This window comes from Tupaia chinensis, unplaced genomic scaffold (assembly GCF_000334495.1).
Source record: "Tupaia chinensis unplaced genomic scaffold, TupChi_1.0 Scaffold000544_1, whole genome shotgun sequence".
Taxonomy (NCBI): Eukaryota; Metazoa; Chordata; class Mammalia; order Scandentia; family Tupaiidae; genus Tupaia; species Tupaia belangeri.
The window spans coordinates 1,752,043-1,773,063 of NW_006160056.1; the positions used below are offsets into that span (position 1 = coordinate 1,752,043).

The 21,021-nt window shown below is 40.1% G+C and overlaps 1 protein-coding gene across 1 annotated transcript in view; it reads left to right on the forward strand.

Annotated features, from left to right (window-relative positions):
- Nucleotides 1-21,021, forward strand: part of ASB4 (ankyrin repeat and SOCS box containing 4) — a 78,115-nt gene that overhangs the window by 45,912 nt on the left and 11,182 nt on the right. Inside the window, 2 exon segments of the mRNA XM_006157495.2 lie at nucleotides 13,800-14,237; nucleotides 14,240-14,283. Of these exon segments, the coding sequence (XP_006157557.1) occupies nucleotides 13,800-14,237; nucleotides 14,240-14,283 (482 nt within the window).

Genomic DNA, 21,021 nt, shown 5'->3' on the forward strand with positions numbered 1-21,021 from the left:
TACACAATAAGGGATAAAGAGTAACCTCATTGGGTGATACAAACCTTAAGGTACACAAAAGTGAGGAGGAGATGCTTCTTATTAATCTAAGGGGTAGTTCTCAACTCCAGTCCCTAGAGAATGCAAAAGGAATGGGACTTAAAGGAAATGGTATTTCATTTAAGATTTCACTTAAGACAAGACTATGGAAGATACAAGAAAATATATTTGCCATAGATTGTGGACTGAAAGGGCACAATGGAAACTAGAACAAAGCAGCCAACTGAAAATATGCTTTGGTGACAGTTAATAGCAAACTTGACACTGTATAAAATTGCATCCTTGACAAAGAAGCAGACTTGAGAAACATGAAGAGAATGAAAAGGTCTGAATCGGAAAAGAGAGATCTAACCTTTGAATAATAGATGTTTCTAACGAACGCTTACTGTTAATAACAAGGGAGACGATGTACATAAAAGTCTAAGTGAATGCACAGAAGTCACAGACATTATTAATGTTGTCATAAAGGAATATGAACAAGCATGCTGTCTTTTACCTGCAAAAAAAAGCTGTACCAGCCCTAGCATGATTTCGAACTGAGTTGGTATAGTTCAAATTTGAGGCAAAATAGCAACAATCCAGAGGGAAACTTCTCAGGTGAAACAAGCAGCTAATGAGAATGCTAACCTTTCACCTGAAGCTCACGAATTGAACAAAGTTCTTTTTCAGTTCATTACTTTTAATCCACACTAACATCTTCTCCATTTTTCCTTAAGTTCATATGCATGTATGTACCAGGTTGCTATAACAATGACATGAAACACTTTTTACTGCTTAGTACCTTTTTATAGAAATGTGTACTTTTTTTTTTTTTGAGAGGTTTTTGCTATATGGCACGTGCACTCGCCAGACAGACAGAGACAGAGAGACAGAAAGCGAGAAATCGCCCCCCCCCCCCAGGGGGGATGGCCATGCCACAATCCCTTCTCCTCCATTCTCCTCTTGGGATCTCGGGCACACACCCACACACATCTGGCATGAGTTTAAGCCATCGGGTCTGGGACTCAAACTGCGGTCGACTATGTGGGAGTCCAGCGACATAGCCATTACGCTAACTGCTGGTCCCTAGAAATGTGTACTTTTTAAAGGCGATGTTAAAATGGCAGCCATGGGGCTGACCCTGAAGCCTATTATTGATGAAGAGAGCTGGATTCTCCATGGTAAACCACATTTTGGGTCTTCGCCCTCATGGTTAGAAAAACATACTGGGTACAAGTGCATGTTTGCCGCAAACCCTGACAGGATGATGTAATGGAAGAGAAGGGACTGTGGAATGACTATGCACTAGAGGAGGGTGATTTTTCCCTCTCCTTCTCCTTTTTATCTTTCTCTGGCTAGTGAGTAAACCTTCTGGTAGTAATAATAATAATAATAATAATAATAAAAAGGTAGCAATGAGTAGTTTACCATGTTTTCATTCACTCATTTGAGGACTGGGGTTAAAAATTATCAGAGGGCATTTCTTATCAATGACTATTACTTGAAAATTGGTATAATGAATATTTTAAGCAAAAATGTTTTTGGTTTCAGCCCATAATTAAACGTCTATTGGGAACCAGCAGTTAGCGTAATGGCTATGTCGCTGGACTCCCATGTAGTCGACTGTGGTTTGCGTCCCGGACCCGGTGGCTTAAAACTCACGCCGGGCGTGTGTGCGTGCGTGCCCAAGATCCCGAGAGGAGAATGGAGGAGAAGGGATTGTGGCGTGACCATCCCCCCTGGGGGGTGATTTCTCGCTTTTTGTCTCTATGTCTTCTGTCTGTCTGGCAAGTGCACGCGCCCTATAGCAAAAATCTCTCCCCCCCCCAAAAAAAAGTCTATTTAAAAAATATCAAGGGACCACCAGCAGTTAGTGTAATGACTATGTTGCTGGACTCCCATGTAGTTGACCGCGGTTCAAATCCTGGACCCGGCAGTTTAAACTCATGCCGGGTGCGTGTGCGTGCGTGCCCAAGATCCCGAGAGGAGAGTGGAGGAGAAGGGACTGCGGTGTGGCCATATATATATAATCAATATTTCAAAATAGGGTAGAAGAAAATTTTCCTTATTTAAAAAGCACATTTGGAAACAAAATGGGCAGATTTGGGGGGAAGGATTATGGCATGAGACTTTGTTGGGGGTGCTTGATTTTCCTTTCTCTCTCGGGAAAGGAAACAGAATAAACAAAAAGAAAGAAAAATTCAGTTCTTGGCAAAATAAATAATAAAGAAATCTAAACCTATATATAAGTCTTTAGTAAAATATTAAATCTCGACAATAAAAAATAGTTAAAGTATAGAAACGAGTGAATAATAAAAGTAAGATTACTTGTAAAGAAATAAACCTTGTAGACTTCCATTTCACCATATTGTTCAGTAGTATAAGAGAATAGAACTGGCCAGGTTACTGCAGAAGCATGCTGGTTGATGCTGCTACGCGGTGGACTGTCACATGGAAGGTCTTGAGTTTGATTCCTGGTCCACTTTAGAAGCTGGGTGGGGTAGTGCACACCTGTAGTCCAGTTATTCAGGAGGCTGGGACAGGAGGATCATGGCATAGTGAGACCCTATTAAAAAAAAAAAAAGGTGTGTGGCAGGGTGATTATGGGAGAAAGGAGAACAAACATGGAATTTTATGGGGAAACTACTGGTATACAAAAATTCTATATCCTTCGAATGTTATGTTTAATGTATGATGGCAATAGACAAATAGTCTTAGGGAATTGATTTCTTAGAACATTTGCCAAGTTATCTTGGCTGAAAATTTGCTAGACACATATGAATGTTGTTCAGGTCACGCATGATACATGGGATGCAGTCATAAAACAACCTTGTATTTTTCTCCCAGTGTCTCTTCAAATTGTTCAGAGTTTTATTTCTTCCCTATTGTGGCACAAAAACTCAGACGGATCATGCTGTCTTGGGTCACTCTTTAGAAAAGGCTGTATAGTCATTTTATTTCTCAAAGCTCAGTTTCAGCTTGAAGTCAGACACTCGGGGCTGACTACAAATTCAAACTTGATTGATAGTTGAGATTCCTCTCCTCCTGTTCCCTTGTGCAAGTCTGCTTCATATCAGGTGGGGACATGGTACATGGTATTTCCTCACCTAGTATATCTACTGCATCTTATCTACCTTCTGAAAGGTAGGTCCTAACCCCTGCAAATATGAGGCAAGGGTAAGAAAGTGTGTGAGTCAGAATTGTCTATTGAGACAAACCAATAGGATATATATTTAGGTATGTAAGAGAGGATTTCTTGCAATCAGCTATGTAATTATGGCAGCTGAGAAGTCTCACAACAGGTCATCGCAAGCCGGAGCTACTGGAATTCTGGTGGCATGACTCAATCCAAGTGTGAAGTCCTCAGAAGCTGGAAAGCCAATGATGTAACTCATGGGCCCAGGCCAAAAGCCTGAGAATGTGGGATTGGGTCCTAGAGTCCAAAGTCAGGAGAGCCTTGAGTTCTGATGCAAGAGAAATCTATCCTAATCTCTCTCCAAACAGATTCGTCAGTCTTCTGTGTCTGTTCTCTCCAGGCTCCCTGTGACTGGATTGTCTCCATCAAGTCCACTCAGGCTCCCATGTTAATCTCTTCTGGAAACACCCCAACCTCAGACATACCTGGAAAGATGCATTATTAAGTTTCCAGGTAATCCTTAGTCCAGTCAAACTGTCATCCCAAACTAACCATTGCAGAGGGAAAGAAAAGAAGAGCAGGAAACTTCTGACTTCTAGGAATCTAGCTTGGCTGCCTCTGGATTCAGCAGATGTTTAGAGCACTACAAGCACATAGAAATAAAATAGCTACAGATCAGGGATTACAAAACCAAAGGCAGCAGTCAAAAAATTATTTTAGAAGAATCCCTTTCACTATTTTAGAAATAAATCAATATTAACAACCTCTTGGGTTAATACATTTGAGGAAAGGAGAGAGCAAATGGTTAAGTAGGAGAAGCAATGAATGAGTCTGTATCTTCCATTAAGTGCTGTCCTATAGGTCACCTATTCAGCCATGAGACTACCTTGAGCGTGTAGGTTAGCTAACTGCTACAGGACTCATGCTCTAACCCCAGGCGGAGTCATTAAGGCAGCAGGTGAAATTTTAAGTGTAGTTTACTATCCTGCCCTTCCTTCCTCGTTAGGTAGTAAGTAGCAATGAAAACATTTCCTCCTGGGCAAGCAATCATAACTCATCCTGTATATAATACATACAAATTTAGTTTTTCTAGAGTGAGAAACACACGCTGTGTGTCCTGTGCAAAATGAAAACATGAGGCCTCTTGTTGAAAAATATTGGGACCAGTGGATGGCATAATGGTTACGTCACTGGACTCCCATGTAGTCGACCATGGTTCGAGTCTTGTACTTGGTGAATAAAATTCATACCAGGAACATGTGCATGTGTGCCCAAAATCCTGAAAGGAGAATGCCAGAGGGGATTGAGGCATGGCCATCCACCCTGGGGAGTGATTTCTCACTCTCTGTCTCTCTGTCTTTTCTGACAAGTGCATGGGCCCTATAGTAAAAATCTCTCTCAAAAGAAATTATTAATAATTTCAAGCTAACCTTGGAGGATTTCACCAAGTATGAGGGTATTCTACATGGGAGACTGGAATAAAGTTGCAGGACCGGATAGAGCAATCGAAACATCACTGACATTGTGAATCATAGCCGTCCAAATCAGATGTGTAAGTACAAGAGGAAAATAGCTTGGCGATACCGTCATTTCATAAAGCAGGCGTCAAGAGATAATGTAATAAATTTGTGTATACAGAAATAGAGAGGCCAGGATGTAGCACTGCAGTGGCACCGTTGAGCCCATATGGGAGGGGTCTGGGGTTTGCATCCTGGTGTCTCCTTGCACACACTGGGCATATGCATACCCATGATCAGGGGAAAAGATTATGGCCGGAGCTCTGGTGTGTGGGGGGGTCCCTCTCTCTCTCTCTTTCTTTATCTCTCTTTCATGGAGGAGATAAATTAATAAACTTGGGATAAAAAAGAGAAACAGAGACTTAAGTACAAGAAAATTTTCCTTTTTTGACAGAAAAACTAGAACATAAAAATGTCAAATACTGAAATAAAGAGGGGTTGTTATAAATAAATAAAATCTTATCTTTTATAACAGAAAATAAATAACATCTAAATTTGATAAGAAATAGATAAATAAATTGGCTAGAGCTATGAAAATAACTACCAAAAGATCTGAAAACAGAAGAGATTGTCTCTGTAAGTAGAAAGGTATTTTTCATTCAAGTTGTTCTGTAGTTTTCTTTTTTTCAAGTATGCCTTTTATTTAATAAAAATAATTTTGAAAAGCCAAGGTTAGTTAGTTAAAGAGCAAGATACGGCATGAATTTTGATAAAAAAGATTCATCTATTGAACCAGATATTAACATAGTTATAATGCGAAAGACCCATATGGGAGAGTCCTGGGTTCACACCCCTGAGGGCATCCCTCTACATGCTGGGCATGTAAGCTTGTGGTTTGGGCAGGCTGAGGCTGGGGTAGATCATGGCATGGACCCTGTTGGGAATGACTGTCTCTCTCTCTTTCTCTTAGAATAGAAATAAATAGATAAACTTATTTATCTATGAAAATAGTTTATGGTGGGCTAGCAGGTGGTATGGTGATTGAGGCACTGAACTCCCGCGTGGTTGACTGCAGTTCAAATCCTAGACCTGGTGGGCTTGCTTTCTCACTTTCTCTCTCCTTTGTTTCTCCTCTCTCTCTTTTCCTCTGTCTCTTTCTCTGGTGAGTGCATGCGTCCTATAGCAAATTAATAATAATAATAATCATAATAATAATAAATACAATTAAATAAATAATTCCTTAGAAGGTAGTTAATGCATATCCTTTTATTTTGGTTGCCAGTGCCTGTAAGTTACATGGTCAGGGTTGTTTAAAAACATTTAGCTACTAAATGACAAAAGCTTATTTAAACTAATTATCAAAAGAAATACTCTATTACTGGATAAAAAAAAAATTCCTGTGACTTGTGCTTTATTAAAATCCAGTGAGTGTGCTTTATTAAAAGTGTTATCTAATATAAAATGATAAAGTTTAGAGACAAAAACAGAAAGAAAAGATACATCAGATTATGTGCATACAAAGAACGTTTTCTGAAAGCCTTCTGGGAAAGATGGTGGCATTACCTTTCTACTAACACAAAATGAAATGAAATTTTTTAAATGGAGAGTATTTTTGGTTTGTTTGTTTATACGTGTATGTTTTTGTGTTACAGTGTGACACCTGATTAAAGTACTTAAAAAGAGTATTGAATGTGACAGCAATCCCAAAACCAAGGAAATATTTTCAGTTCTTGCCACGAGTTTTAAGGACTATATTGAAATAAAATGGTTTAGGCCCAGCTGTTGTGGTGAGGTGGTTGTGTGCTGCTGCGTGATACTGAAGCCACACGAGAGGTCCAGATTTGGGTCTCAGGTCAACGTGAACATGGTGGGTTGGTAGCTGGGGTAGAATCGTCGTGTGGTAGCATCAAGAATGCTTCTCTCTTTCAAGAAATGAATAAACTAAGCTTTAAAAAAATGGCTTAAGTGGGGCCAGCAGGTGGCATAGTGGTATAGGTGCTGGATTACCACATGGCTGATTGTAGTTTGAGTCCCAGACCTGGCAGCTTAATAATCATACCAGGTATGTGCGCATGCCCAAAATCCAGAGAGGAGAACAGATGAACAGATTGTGGTATGACTATCCTCCTTGGGGTTGATTTCTCACTTTCCTTCTCTCTGTGTCTCCCTGTCTCTCTCTCTCCAGCAAATACATATGCCCTAAAAAAAAGCTTAAAATTTTCTACATGGCATAAAAGGTTCAATATCATGCTTGTAGTTTCAACTTTATGTTCTTCCTTCCCCAAGCATGTTTGAATCTTTGTCTTTACTTTCCCTCTGCCTGGGATGTTTTTCTCCCAGTTGTTTCAATGTTAGTCTCAGGTAAGAAGTCCAGTCTGCAGTAGTCAGCCTTCATGGTCATGCTCACTGTGCCCTGGTTTCTATTCTTTGTATTCATCTCTGTCTGAAATTACCTTGTATTTACTTGCATGATTTTTCCTCTCTCTCCAACCTGTACATAAATTACTTGATAGAAGAAATCTCAATCATTTTGTATACCGATCTCTCCCATACTTTAAACAGAGTAGAAACTGATTAAATATTTGCTGAATAAATAAATGAGTCTTGAGATGAACACTTGAGATCCTGTTCCCAAAAAACAACATTTCAAAGAACAGATGAAATAAATGCTCAAGTTTGGGCTAGTTGAGACCAACAGTGTAGGAGTTTTAATGGATACTCCAAATCCCAAGAGGATTATAATATCTAGAAAATGTGGCAAGATTCTTCATTTTTGTGCTTTTTTTTTTTTAATTGTCAAAGGGCATATACTCACCAGAGAAAGAAGAACAGAAAGAGAAAGAGAGAAAGAAACAACACCCCGGTGGAGAATGTTCATGCCACATTCTCTTCATTTCTCCATCCCATTGGACTTCTGGACATGCATGCACACATACTTGGAGAGTTTTTCAAGTTGCTATGGCTGGGATTCAAACCATAGTCATCTATGTGACCACGCTTAACCACTGTGCTATGAGACTAGCCCACTCTTGCTCTTCTGACTTAGATGAAAGTGAAGAGGGCTTGGTGGACATTTACACTGGGGCATTTTATGAAATCATATCATGCATACTTGTTTTAAGAAATAATTCAAGGGACCAGCAGTTGGTGTAATGGCTATGTCACTGGACTCCCATGTAGTCGACCGCAGTTCTAGTCCTGGACCTGGTGGCTTAAACTCATGCCCAGCACGTGTGCATGTGTGCCCAAGATCTCGAGAGGAGAATGGAGGAGAAGGGATTGTGGCGTGGACATCGCCCTGGGAGGTGATTTCTCACTTTCTGTCTCTCTGTTTTTCTCTGTCTTTCTGGTAAACACATGCATCCTATAGCAAAAAACAAAACAAAACAAAACAAAAAACAACAACAACAAAAAACTCTCAAAAAAAAAAAAAGTAAAGAAAAGAAAAGAAAGAAAGGAGGAAAGAAAGAAAAAGAAATAATTCGAATCCTGAGTGTATTCCGCATCCATGGCAGGGCAGATACTCTTCTGACAAGATGGTGGACTCTAATGCAGGATGTTTAAAGGAATTGTGGGCAAATGAAGCAGAAACAAAATACTCCATTAACAGATTCTCACTCTGCCTTTCCAACCTGCTGGAAGACTGAACAAAGAAATGAAAATAATCAACACTCTGTCTACAAACTCAGGATTATTGGAAAGTGCACAAACATGGTAAATTGGTGGATGGTGAGTCAAGAAGATAACATCCTATTGTTTGAGATCTACTAAAAGGCCTGGACTGAATGATCTAGAAGATTGGGCCTACACTGCCTCCATCAAAAGTTAATAAACTGAAAGGTTATTCGGGAAACACAGGAACTGAATATGGAATATTGCCCATTCTCTTCCAATCCTGACTCCTATTATTTTATTTTACATGTTTATTATTTAGCCTTTTGTTTTTAGTTTATCTGAAATTTAACATCCACTCCACTCCTTTTACCCACATCTATACATACTTGGATATCTAATTTTTGCTTTTACAGCATTGTTAGTTTTGAGTTCCAATCTGTTATTACAGACACTTTCCATAATTAGGTCTGTTTCTAGGCTCTACATTACATTTTATTTGTCTAGTTGTCTCTTCATGCATCAGTTTTTGCCTTGAGGATGTATACTTGCTGGAGAGGCAGAGAGAGACAACAAGAGGGAAAGTAACAAATCACACCCCAAGGGGGGTTGGTCATGCTGCAATTCCTTCTCTTCCATTCCCCTCTTGGGATTTTGGGCATGTAAACACATGCACCAGATGTGATTTTCAAGCTGTCATGTCCAGGACTCAAACCATGGTTGGCCATGTGGGAGTCTAGCACTTTAACCACTCTGCTACCTGCTGGACCCTGCACTGTTTTAATTACAATTTGTTTTAATATCTGATAGGATTAATATCTCTTCTTTACTATCTCTTCTTTCCTCCTTATTTATTTATTTTTTAATTTGCCAGAGAGTGTGCAAGCTAGCCAAAGGTGGGGAGACAGACAGAGAGAAAAGGAGAAGGAAGTACCTCCCATGGGGACTAGTAATGCTGCAATCCCTTTTTCTCCATTTCTCCCTCCTTTAGGCACACACACACACACACACACACACTCACACTCAGGGTGTTGTGCAAGCCTCCAGATCTGGGACTTGAACCATGCAGCTGGCCAGGTGAATTCCAATTCCCTTACTCACCAGGCTATGGGCTGGCTGCCTCCTTTTTTCTTTTTACTTATCTTTTTCAAAATTAAATTGAATTTATAAATTAATTCAGGAAGAATTGCCAGCCTTAAAATAATGAGTCTTTCTATTTATGAACATAATATACTTTCTATTTATTTAAGTCCTTTGACTTCAACAAAGTTTTTATCACTTTTGTAACAATTTTTTATATATCTTAAAAAGTGAATAATAAAGGGACTACCAGCTGGTGTAACGGCCAACCATGGTTCAAGTTCTAGACTCAGCAGTTTAAAACTCATGCCAGGTTCTTGTGCATGTATGCCCAAAATTCAGAGATTGGAGAAGAGATTGTGGCATGGCCATCCCTCTGGAGGATGATATCTTGCTTTCTGTCTATCTCTGTTTCTCCAACAAGTGCATATGCACTATAGCAAAAATCGCTCTTAAAAAATAATAAAAACAAAAACAACTCAGTGAAAACTGGACAGAGGCTATAAATACACAATTCACACATCCTGTTGTCAGAAGACATATGGGGAGATAGACTATTGGTAAGTGGAGAAATAAAAATTAAATAAAAATACCATTTTATACAAGCTAATTGGAAAACATTAAAATTTTTGAGAGTAGGGACCAGCATGTGGCATGGTGTTTGAGGTGCTGGATTCCCACATGGCCAACCATGGTTCGTGTCCTGAACCTGGCAGCTTGCTTTCTCATTTTCCCTCTCTCTCTGGTTCTCTCTCTGATGACTATAGCAATTTAAAAAAATAATAATAAATAAATAAAATTTTAAAAAATATTCTTTAAATAAAAGTTGGATGGTATCAAGTGTTGGAAATGATTTTGAAACTCTACAGGTGGGCATATAAATTGATACAACCACTGGTGAACTGATGAGTATAATTGAATATAGTTGAAAATATTCATATGTTACCACCCAGTAATTCTATTCTCCCTTTCAGGGAACTACTATACAACTTGAAAAGTACTTGTGAAAAAGTTAAAACAACTTAACTGTCCTTAGTAATGGCATAGCTAAAGTGTGATTTAATTATATAATTCTATTTCACAGTTGAAATTGAAAAAAATCAGCTCTCCACTCCAAAAAATAATGTGACTGAGAAAAGCAGGTTCAAATATGAGATACAATTTATTTATTTTTTTTTTTTAAATGCTAGAGGGCATGGGCACCCCTAAGAGAGAGATAGAAGAGAGAAAGAGAGATAAAGCACCCACAATAGGGCTTGGTGATGCCACAATCCTTTCCCCATTTGTCCATCCTGTCAGGATTTGGGACACGCATACACATGTGCCCAGTGTTTTTTTTCAAGCTGCCAGTGTGAAATTTGAAGTAGGCCATGTGGGTTCCAGCTCCCTGAATCACCAGACTACAGGGCCGGCTCCAGACAGGTGATAGTGTTGATGTATTTCACTGTAGAATAGGAAGAGTGTGTCTGAAAGGGCGGAGAAGCTCTGACCTGGGCGACTTCTCCTTCTCAACAGTCATGTCTTCTCACACACGGCATCTGCAAGACATCAAGACCATCATGGCAGACAGGGGAAAGAGGAGCTGGTTTAGGGATATCACGTGGTGATGTGATTTTCTTGAATCTGGGCAGACAGGACAGTTTCTGTAGTGACAGAGGTCCTGTCCTTGGTCCCACTCTCCTCCAAGCCAAGGAACACCAAGGATTGCCAGTCATCACCAGAAGCCAAAAGAGGATACGAGACAGTCTCCTTTAGAGCTCTCAGAAGGAACCGACCCTGTTGACACCTTCATTTTGGACTTCTAGTCTCCAAAACTGGAAAAATACATTCTGTTGCTTTAAACCACTTAGTGTGTGGCAATCTGTTATAGCAGCTTTTGAAAACTAATGGATTATATTTTCACATTCAATTTTTTTTTTAATTTCCAAGAATTTATATTCCTACTTTCTAATTTCTTGAATAAATCAGGATCTTATGTGGGAAAGTAGCCAAATTCCCCACATTATACTCAAAGACACAATTCAAGTATAAAAATCAGGCGTTCTGATTCAGAAAAAGAAACCCCCTGTAGCATAGCTAGTTGGACCAAGAGGTCAAAGATCAATAGTAAATGTCCAAGTACACTTTAAAAATAAAGGATGTGGTTTGTTCCAAGTTGGCCTGTAAAGGTTTCATCCTGACCCTTTGATTTTCTTTTTTACTGGAAATCCTCCAGCCTCTGAAGAGCTCCCGCATGTGGCTTCTGGGAACTTTCTCATTCATTCCATTTCACTCCAGCGCAGAGAAGAGCTGACCTGAAAGGAGACCTAACCCAGAACTTCCCCAGGCCGGAATACTGATCAATACAGATGACTCCATGAAAAACGATCTCAGCTTATAATTCTGCAAGTTAGGAATATAGACAGTTGCAAAGTTTACAGAGAGCAACGCACTCTTGCAAACCTCCCTAAAGGGGTAGATTTTGCATAGGATACTGAGCATGCTGGTAGGAGTAATGCATTTCTCAATTATGTCTCATATGTTTGGGGGAATGCTATAAATAAAGGCATAAGAAAGCAATAAATGTAAAATAGATTTCTTAAATGAACAAAAGTCAGTGTTATTTTCTAGTACTTGCTAATTTTCATATACCAAAAGAGAGTATAGAGAAATTTTCCTCCAGAAAAATAATAATTAAGTGGAATAGCAGTGATGAGGGATCTTGACGCTGGGCTCTCTGCTTTCAAGCCTCAATTCTATTGCTCACTAGTTTGGTGTATGTTGGGCAAGTTATTCTTTCTCTAAATACAAATTTTCTCATCTGTAAAATTAATATAAAAACTGTACCTATTGTAAAAGGTTGTGTTTAGCTCAGAATGTTGCACATGGCTAAGTGCTTAATAAATATTAGTTACTGGCATAATAATAATAATAGTCTCTTCAGATTTATACTTCGAGTAGCTTAAAAAATTTCAGTTGAATTGATTATGGAATTTACCCCCAGGGGTCATTTGGTTCACTCTGTCAAATTAGGGAGAAAAGAAAAATTTTAGCTTTTCAAGTTCACCATTCTAGTTAGCATTCCTTATCAGAAAAATAAGATTCACTTCAGTTTTCTGGTCTGTTAAATAAGTAGGCTATAGTAAACAATTTCTGAGGCATTTTCTTCTTTTTCTTTTTTATTTAGAAAGAGATTTTTGCCATAGGGAGTTGTGGGCTTGCTGGAGAGACAGAGTGACAGAAAGTGAGAAATCACCTCCCCCCCCCCACACACAAGGGAGATGGTCACACTACAATCCCCTCTTCTCCATTCTCCTCTCGGGATTTTGGGCATGCACGCACATGCCCCCAGCATGGGTTTCAAACCTCCAGATCTGGGACTCAAAATCATGATTGACCACGTGGGAGTCCAGCAATGTAACCTTCACAACATCTGCTAGTCCCTCTGAGGAGTTTTCTAAGGACAAAAATTTCAGTTTCTAATATCCTTTTTCAACCACAAATCAAACATGTCACAGCCTTTGAATCATTTTACTTCTTTTCATGAGTATATCTACTATGTACTCTACTTCTAGCTAATATAAGTTTCCAATACTTTTAATGCAAAATATGGTTTAGTCCAGTTTGGTGACTAAAGTTTGTGTGTGTGTGTGTGTGCACGCATGTGTTTCACTGTGTTACACAGGAGACTTGTAAATTTAGGTGGCCTTAATCCTGTAATTTCAGTCAAAAGGTTTTGCAGCTTTTTTTTCTTTTCTTTTTTTTTTTTAGAGGTTTTTACTATAGGGCGTGCGCTCACCAGACAGACAGACAGAGAGAGAGACACAGAGACAGAAAGCGAGAAATCACCCCCCAGGGGGGATGGTCACGCCACAATCCCTTCTTCTCCATTCTCCCCTCGGGATCTTGGGCACACACACACGCGCGCCCAGCATGAGTTTTAAGCCACCGGGTTCAGGAAGCAAATCACCGTTGACTATATGGGAGTCCAGCGACATAACCATTACGCTAACTGCTGGTCCCTGTTTAGCAGCTTTTAAAAATTTGCTTACACCAGTAACTTTTAAGTCCACCTGCTTTGAAAAAGAAGAAAAACGTTCTATGAAATATTAAAACAGAAACAATGACTTTTAAAAGCACTCGTAAGCTTCAAAGGTGATGCCATACACTTGATTTTAAATGATACTAACTGTATTGTTGATAAAACTTATTTAGTTATAGACTTTATTCTGTATTTCCAAATCCCCTCAGGAGTGAAAACAATGACATTCAGGGTGCTCCAGCCTTTGGTCTTCTTCCTGGGTATGTTTGTTGGTTGTCCAGGAGATGGCACTGTTGTTTCAAAGAAGTGACTTCCATGAGGACCAGAAAGGAAACTTGGGGGGAGGGGGGAGGTTAAAAAAGAAGGTCAGTCAGAGGTTAAAAGAGAACCAGCAAAAAACCCTTTCTATTTAATGAACCTTGGGAATAATAGCAAATATGCTTAGAAAATTGTCTTCTTCCATTTCCTTTCACAGGGGCAAACGTGAACATGAAGACCAACAACCAAGATGAAGAGACGCCCTTGCACACGGCTGCCCACTTTGGGCTCCCGGAGCTGGTGGCCTTCTACGTGGAGCACGGGGCCATAGTGGACAGCGTGAATGCCCACATGGAGACCCCTCTGGCAATTGCAGCCTACTGGGCCCTCCGCTTCAAGGAGCAGGAGTACAGCAAGGAGCACCACCTCATCTGCCGCATGCTGCTAGACTACAAAGCCGAGGTCAACGCTAGGGACGACGACTTTAAATCTCCTCTGCACAAAGCAGCCTGGAACTGTGACCACGTGCTCATGCACATGATGCTGGAAGCTGGTGCCGAAGCCAATCTCATGGATATCAACGGCTGTGCGGCCATCCAGTACGTGCTGAAGGTCACCTCCGTGCGACCTGCGGCCCAGCCCGAGCTCTGCTACCAGCAAACCATGGCGCTGCACGAATATACCCTCCACAGTTCCACAAGGTGAGCCTGTGCACCATGGGTACTCAGCAGGGCACCTGAGACTCAAATGGCAGTTCGGTCTGAAAAGTCCAGGTAACTCAGGCTTGAGGTTCTACTCTTTGGGCTAACTACCTCTTATCTGGAATCGGGCCTTCCATTTATACACCCAATCCCAGCTGTCTGATCCTAGATGGAGTTTGTTGAAACTCTGGCCCTGAGAACTGGGAAGGAGAAGAAAGGTGACAGATAAATTTTCTTGTCTTGTGTGAACCCTGATGAACTAGTGGTGGCTTCCTGGGGGATGAGTTAAGTCTGCCAAAAAAGATGAATGGTGTCAGACAGGTACACTTGCCATCTTTTTATTTATTTTTTTTATTTTACATTCATTCACTGTATATTGTTATAGCACACACAATGCAGCATTTTCCCATCCAGAATATACTGTATACTGGCTCAATCAAAGATACTACTATATGTATTATCTTCAACAGATAATTTTCCATTTTGTTTCTTAACTGTTTTACTTCTTTCTTTTTTCCCCTTGATTCCTCCACCTTGTTGTCTTTTTTGTTTTTTTTTTTTTAGAGATCTTTGCTGTAGGGCGTGTGTGCTTACCAGAAAAACAGAGAGAGACAGAAGCAAGAAATCACCCCCCCCCCCACGGGGGCCCCCCCCCCCAGGGGGAATGGCCACACCGCAATCCCTTCTCCTCCATTCTCCTCTCAGGATCTTGGGCACGCATGCACACATGCCTGGCGTGAGTTTAAGCCACCGGGACTTGAACCTCGGTCGACTACATGGGAATCCAGTGACATAGCCATTACGCTAACTGCTGGTCCCACCACTTACCATCTTTTAAGCAGAATGTCTGATCTAAAGATGACTCAGCCTGCTTTGCAACTAAGTTAACTCATGGCCATGAAAGGGCCACTCGGTCTGGTTTACTGAAAGATAACATGTTTTAAGTACTGATAATTATATTTATTATGTATACCAAATTAAGCACATTATTATATGCCTTTTGTTTTCCTTCCTTCTTTCATCTTTCTCTCTCTCTCTTTTTCTCTTTCTAATTTCCAGATGTGCTCATGCTCAACAGAGAGCAGGCAAGAGGGAGAGAAAGAGAGGAAATACCTCACTGTGGGACGTGCTCTTGTCACAATCCTTTTTCTTTCATTTCTCCATCTCAACAGAATTTTGGACGAGCACACATCCTGAGGGTGTTTTTCAAATTGCTGAGACTAGGATTCAAACCACAGGTGACAATCTGGGATCCAACTCCCTGCACAGCACCTGACCACTGTCCTATGAGACAAGCTTAGCATTTTGTATTTCTTAATTAATCCATTGACTTCTTGTAACTGTCGATGGAAAAAAATAACCAACTGTAAAATTAATAATTAATAATTAATGTGGTTTATTTCCAAGTCAACTGTGAGTGACCTAGGCCCGGAGAAGAGGCATACATGTCTTTTCTCGGGGTGATCATGTACAGGGGTTCCTTTTATTTGTTTTTGAGATTGACAGACAACATTTAGTGAAAAAATTTTCCATTAATCTGGCCCAAAAAGACAGGACATGTCGAAGCGGGAGCTTGTAGGTTATAGGTGGGTTCCACAATTCTTAGGTTGGTGATTGGAAGGGAAGATCTGTGTCTTAAAGAAAGGCTTAATCTACATCTCAAGTAAAAGAGAAGTTCTGTGTCTTGGGAAGAGATAAGCACAAGAATATACTGTAATTGGTTGAAATATACATCTCAAATATACTATGCCAGGGACAGGAGGTAGGAAGAATCCTGTTAATAGAAAATAAATGGTCTGTTAATGTTTGTGGGCATGACTTCCTCTGTCCCCTTTTGAAAAGACTTTGGAAAAATAGGAAAAGTAGTCAGACTTCTGTCCACATAACAATCCTACAGGAGATATAATTATGCTTATTCTTTTTTTTTTTTTTTGTGGGGGAGGTTTTTGCTATAGGATATGTGTGCTCACCAGAAAGAGAGAGACAGAGAGACAAAAAGTGAGAAATAACCCCCCATGGGGAGATGGCCATGCCGCAATCCCTTCTCCTTAATTCTTCTCTCAGGATCTTGGGCACACACGTACATGCATGAGTTTAAGCCACCATATCTGGGACTCGAACTGCGGTCAACTACATGGGAGTCCAGCGACATAGCCATTATGCCAACTGCTGGTCCCTAATTATGCTTATTCCAAAGAGGTCAAAACAGACCCAGTGTGGGAACTTGCCTGAGCTCACACAGCGGCAGTGCCAGGACTCAATATTACATCATTTGACCTTGGTACCATGGCACTTTACAGCCACTCTTTTCTTTTATTATTATTTTTTACATTCACTCACTGTGTATCATTACAGCGTACACAATGAATTTTCCCAACATGAATACACAATTTAGTCCAGTCTAAGATACGATCATACACATTATCAACACATAGTTCTCCACTTTTGTGTCTCTTAAATGTATTGCGTCTTATTCCCCTTGATTCTCTCCTTTTCACCCTCTCCCAATTCTCATCCTCCTCCCACACTGTCTCCAGCATCCACAGCCTCTCTCTTTAACATTGACTGATCATCTTTCATGGGTTTCCAGGGACCAGATGTTAACAATACTGATATGACTGTGACATGGTGCCTACCTTCAAGTAACTTAGAACTTAGTGGGAGAGACAAACACCTAGAGAGATGATTTTAATATGCTATCGTAAATAATAAGTTAAAGAATAAAGGGTGCTATAAAAACACAAGGAAGATTTTTGCATCAGATTAATGATGTTAATTTATCTGGAAGTCAAAATTCATTTAACTTTGAAATAAGCAAGTCAAATAACAATGTACATACAATCTCCTTCATTCTAATTTTTATTTAACATGAAGTAGTTTTGAAGTATAGACCAGCAACCTAATGCAAGACCATAGCAAACAAATCAATACAAGTTTTACTGAATTCAGGCTAAGTTCTACTTTGTACCTAAGAAAATGTCAGAGGCTCATCTGGAATCCTGCACACTAAGGGTTAGAAGAAAAGGTCTACTGAACACTGTCAGGGGGTTCTGTCGGCCTTCTTGTAGCTCAGCAATTAAGGAAGTTGGATTTCACATGGCTGAGCAAGGTTTGAATCTTGGTCTTCCTGGCTTAAAAAATTTGCCAAGTGCATGGTATGTGTGTCTGAAATCCTAATGGGAAGGAGGAATGCAAGAAAAAGGATTGTAGTGTGACCACACACACTGGAGAGTTCTCTCTCTCTCTTTCTCTGGTGATTGTGTGCATTCTCTGACAATAAAAGAGAAATAAAGAAAGAAAAAATAAAAGGAAGAGCAGTGATTCAGGGCAAATTTCAAATGGATACACCGAGAATGTTCAGATGAAGACATAATGGCTTCAGTGATCCTGCTATCTTAGTGAGGAATTCTTACTTTTCATTGTCAGTGTCTTCATGGGAGAGTAAATAATTCCCTTCCTAAAATATGTGTAAAGCTCAGAATATTCTGAAACTTTCTACAAGTTTTACAGAGAATCCCAAATGGTTGTGATGAGGAGGAATAGGATAATGATTATAAGGTTACAATGACACTCCTTTGTTGAGCTCAAAATAGGTTCTCTACCATTGAATTGAGTTGGTTTTTCCATAAACCTCTGAGGTAGACACTGGCATTACCCGTACGTGAAAGATGAGTAAGCTAAAGCCAATAGTGTTGCCAATAGTGTTAAAATGTTTGTCAAGTCACACAGAGTAGGTAGTCAAGTTCACTCATTTGTTTATTTAACAGATATTTTACTGAGCACCTACTATGTGGCAGTCTCTGTTCTGTTTGCTGAGAATGAAATATGAACCAAAGGCCTTCAAGGGAAATATTTTTCAGCATTGTCTAAGTAGTAAGTGAATGAGGCAGGTAGACCATGGAGTCCAATAGTGGTGCCCAACCAAAGTGTTTCTTTCTTCTGCAAATGTGCTCTTGGTCCAATGTGGGATTCTCCTCTACTAATCCTGCTGGGTAGTTCCATTAGCCTATCAAATAGGTGTATGATTATGTGTTCCAAAGAGCATTTTTTATCCACCATCAGCATTTACTTGCTCTGTTCTGTTTGCCTCTCTGGGTTCCTAAGTTTGGGCGTATACTAAAGAGATTTAGGACAGAGTTGACTTCTGGTTGGATGATTGGCATTGAAAACATTTTGTTGCTACCCAACAGACTATGTATGGGAGCTGACCACCCACCCCCACAGGAAAACTAAGGAAAATATTCAATTCACTATGCAGATGCTTCAAAGTGATTTAGAACAACTACTCCACAGCCCGCTTCCCAAAGAGAGTCATCTTTACGACAAGTAAATGACTGACTCATTTATCCAGAAGATAAAGTGATTTGTTTTCTCCTGGGTGGGGAATTCAGTTTCCTTATTTACAAGGAACAAGGTCAGAGCTGAAGATTCTGTCTTCCAAATACAAAGCAAATTTGTAGAGGGTGTATTTCACTGAAAGCCAGTGTATAAATTACATAAGCGGGGAAAAAAGAATTATAGGGTCTGCAATTGCTTTCCAGGGTACAAAAGGACATTTGATTTTTTTTTTCTCCCAGCATAATTCAGGAGGAAATGACACCCCAGGGAACCAAGATTGGGTTTTCTTGTAGGGCAAGAAAGACATTTTTCTAGGGGAGGGAAAGGTAACGTGAGGATTTGGGGGAGGGAAGGATGATTTCTGCCACTGAACAATGCCATATATGAAGCCCAGGGTACAAGCAGTTCTTTTTGATCAATCAGTATCGTTCTGCATGCAATAGATCAATGTATAAGAGTGAGGCTTTAGCATTTTTCTGCTGAAGAGGCTTAATGTTGGCACTTAGATGGAAAGAATGGCAGAGAGGCTTATCTTGAATCTGTTTTTAATAGGATGTGTGTTTATCTATGTTTTGAGGGGTCAGGTGATGAGGGTATGTATCTAAAGCTCTCTCTGGTTGTCACCACTGTAGAAAGAACTTTTTGTCCAGTTGTTCTTCCATGAGTAAAGAATAGAGCTCCCAAAGGCTCACAGAAGTTGAAGTTCACTGGGAATCTTTGGTTTTTCAGGGTGACAAAGATGAAGAGGAGGCAATGGCTTCTCCCTTTTCGGTCTTCTCCAGGTTTTTTTTTTTTAATAATTACTTGTTTTATTTATTTATTTATGTTTTAATTTGACCAGAAAGAGAGACAGAGTGAGAGAATGAGAGAGAAAAAAAATGTGAGAAAGCAAGCCTTCAGGTCCAGGATTTGAACCTCAGTGAGCCATGTGGGAGTCCAGCACCTCAACCATTATTCCACCTGCTGGTCCCAGGAGTCCTCCCAGTTTGTTGTCATTTGATGGTGCAAGCTGCATATAGTGAGGATTTAGAGTTTGTTATCTCTGGAGAGTCTTTTTGTTGTTGTTGCCTGCTGAAATAATTACTGAGGACTGAAAAAGGCGTGTCCAACTGTCTTTGTTCTGGAAGAAGCTTCAAGTGCCAGTGAAGAAAGCTGGGAGCCAGAAGGCTGTCAGGTTACAAGGAACTTTCATGTTCTGAAAACTAAGTCTTCTGTCAGCAGACCACTTAGCAGTCAGCGTGTCAGCAAAAACTAATGAGAAGGGTAGGAGCTTTAACTGTGTGCTTCTAAAGACCACAGCAGGTTAAGGTTTGCCGCCACCTAAATTTTTTACCATAATGAAAGTTGAGACGTCGTCTCTCTGTGATGTATGGGAGTATGCCAAATACAAACTGAAGCACCAAGTAAATGAAGTTAGGCTCATAGCCTACAAATGCATTGCATTCTTCTACTCATAACTTAGTTTGAACTGTTGCTGTATAGGGGCCAACAATAGGATTGCCAAGTAAAATACTGAATGCTCAGTTAAATCCAAATTTTACATAAGTAATAAATGATTTTTATTATAAATAAGAAGGACCTTCACAAAGTTTGTAGATAAACGGACTTAAAATATGAGTTTATTTTGGTGCAAAACATTTTGCAATTTGTGAATTTTTTTTACAATATGCATGTTCCAAAACATTTTCTTTTTCTTTGTCTCTTTTTCTTTCTCTCTTCTTTCTTTCTTTCCTCTCTCTCTCTTTCTTTCTTTCTCTCTTTCTTTCTTTCCTTTCTTTCTTTCTTTCTCTCTTTCTTTCTTTCCTTTCTTTCTTTCTTTCTTTTTTTAAAGTTTTTGCCATAGGGTGCTTACTCTTGCTGGAGAGAGACAGAGCAACATGACCATGTTGCAATCCCTTCTTCTCCAGTTTCCTCTTGGGATTTTGGTCATGCACACAACTGTGCCTGGCCTGATATTCAAGCTTCTGGGTCCAGGACTAAAACTACATTCAGCCATGTGGGAATCCAGTGCTTTAACACTACACCACCTGCTGCCCCCTCCCCAATTTTTTTTTTCTTTTTTTGGAGAGGTTTTTGCCTCTATATTCTGGGAACCAGAATGTTAGTGTAATGGCTATGTCACTGGACTCCCACGTAGTTGACCGTGGTTCACGTCCTGGACCGCGGTTCATGTCCCGGACCCGGTGGCCTAAAACTCATGCCGGGCGCGTGTGCGTGCGTGCCCAAGATCCCGAGAGGAGAATGGAGGAGAAGGGATTGTGGCATGACCATCCCCCCTGGGGGGTGATTTCTCGCTTTCTGTCTCTCTGTCTTTGTCTGGCGAGCGCACGCGCCCTATAGCAAAAACCTCTCCAAAAAAAAAAAAAAGAAAGAAAAAAAAAGGAACTCTAACATTCTGTG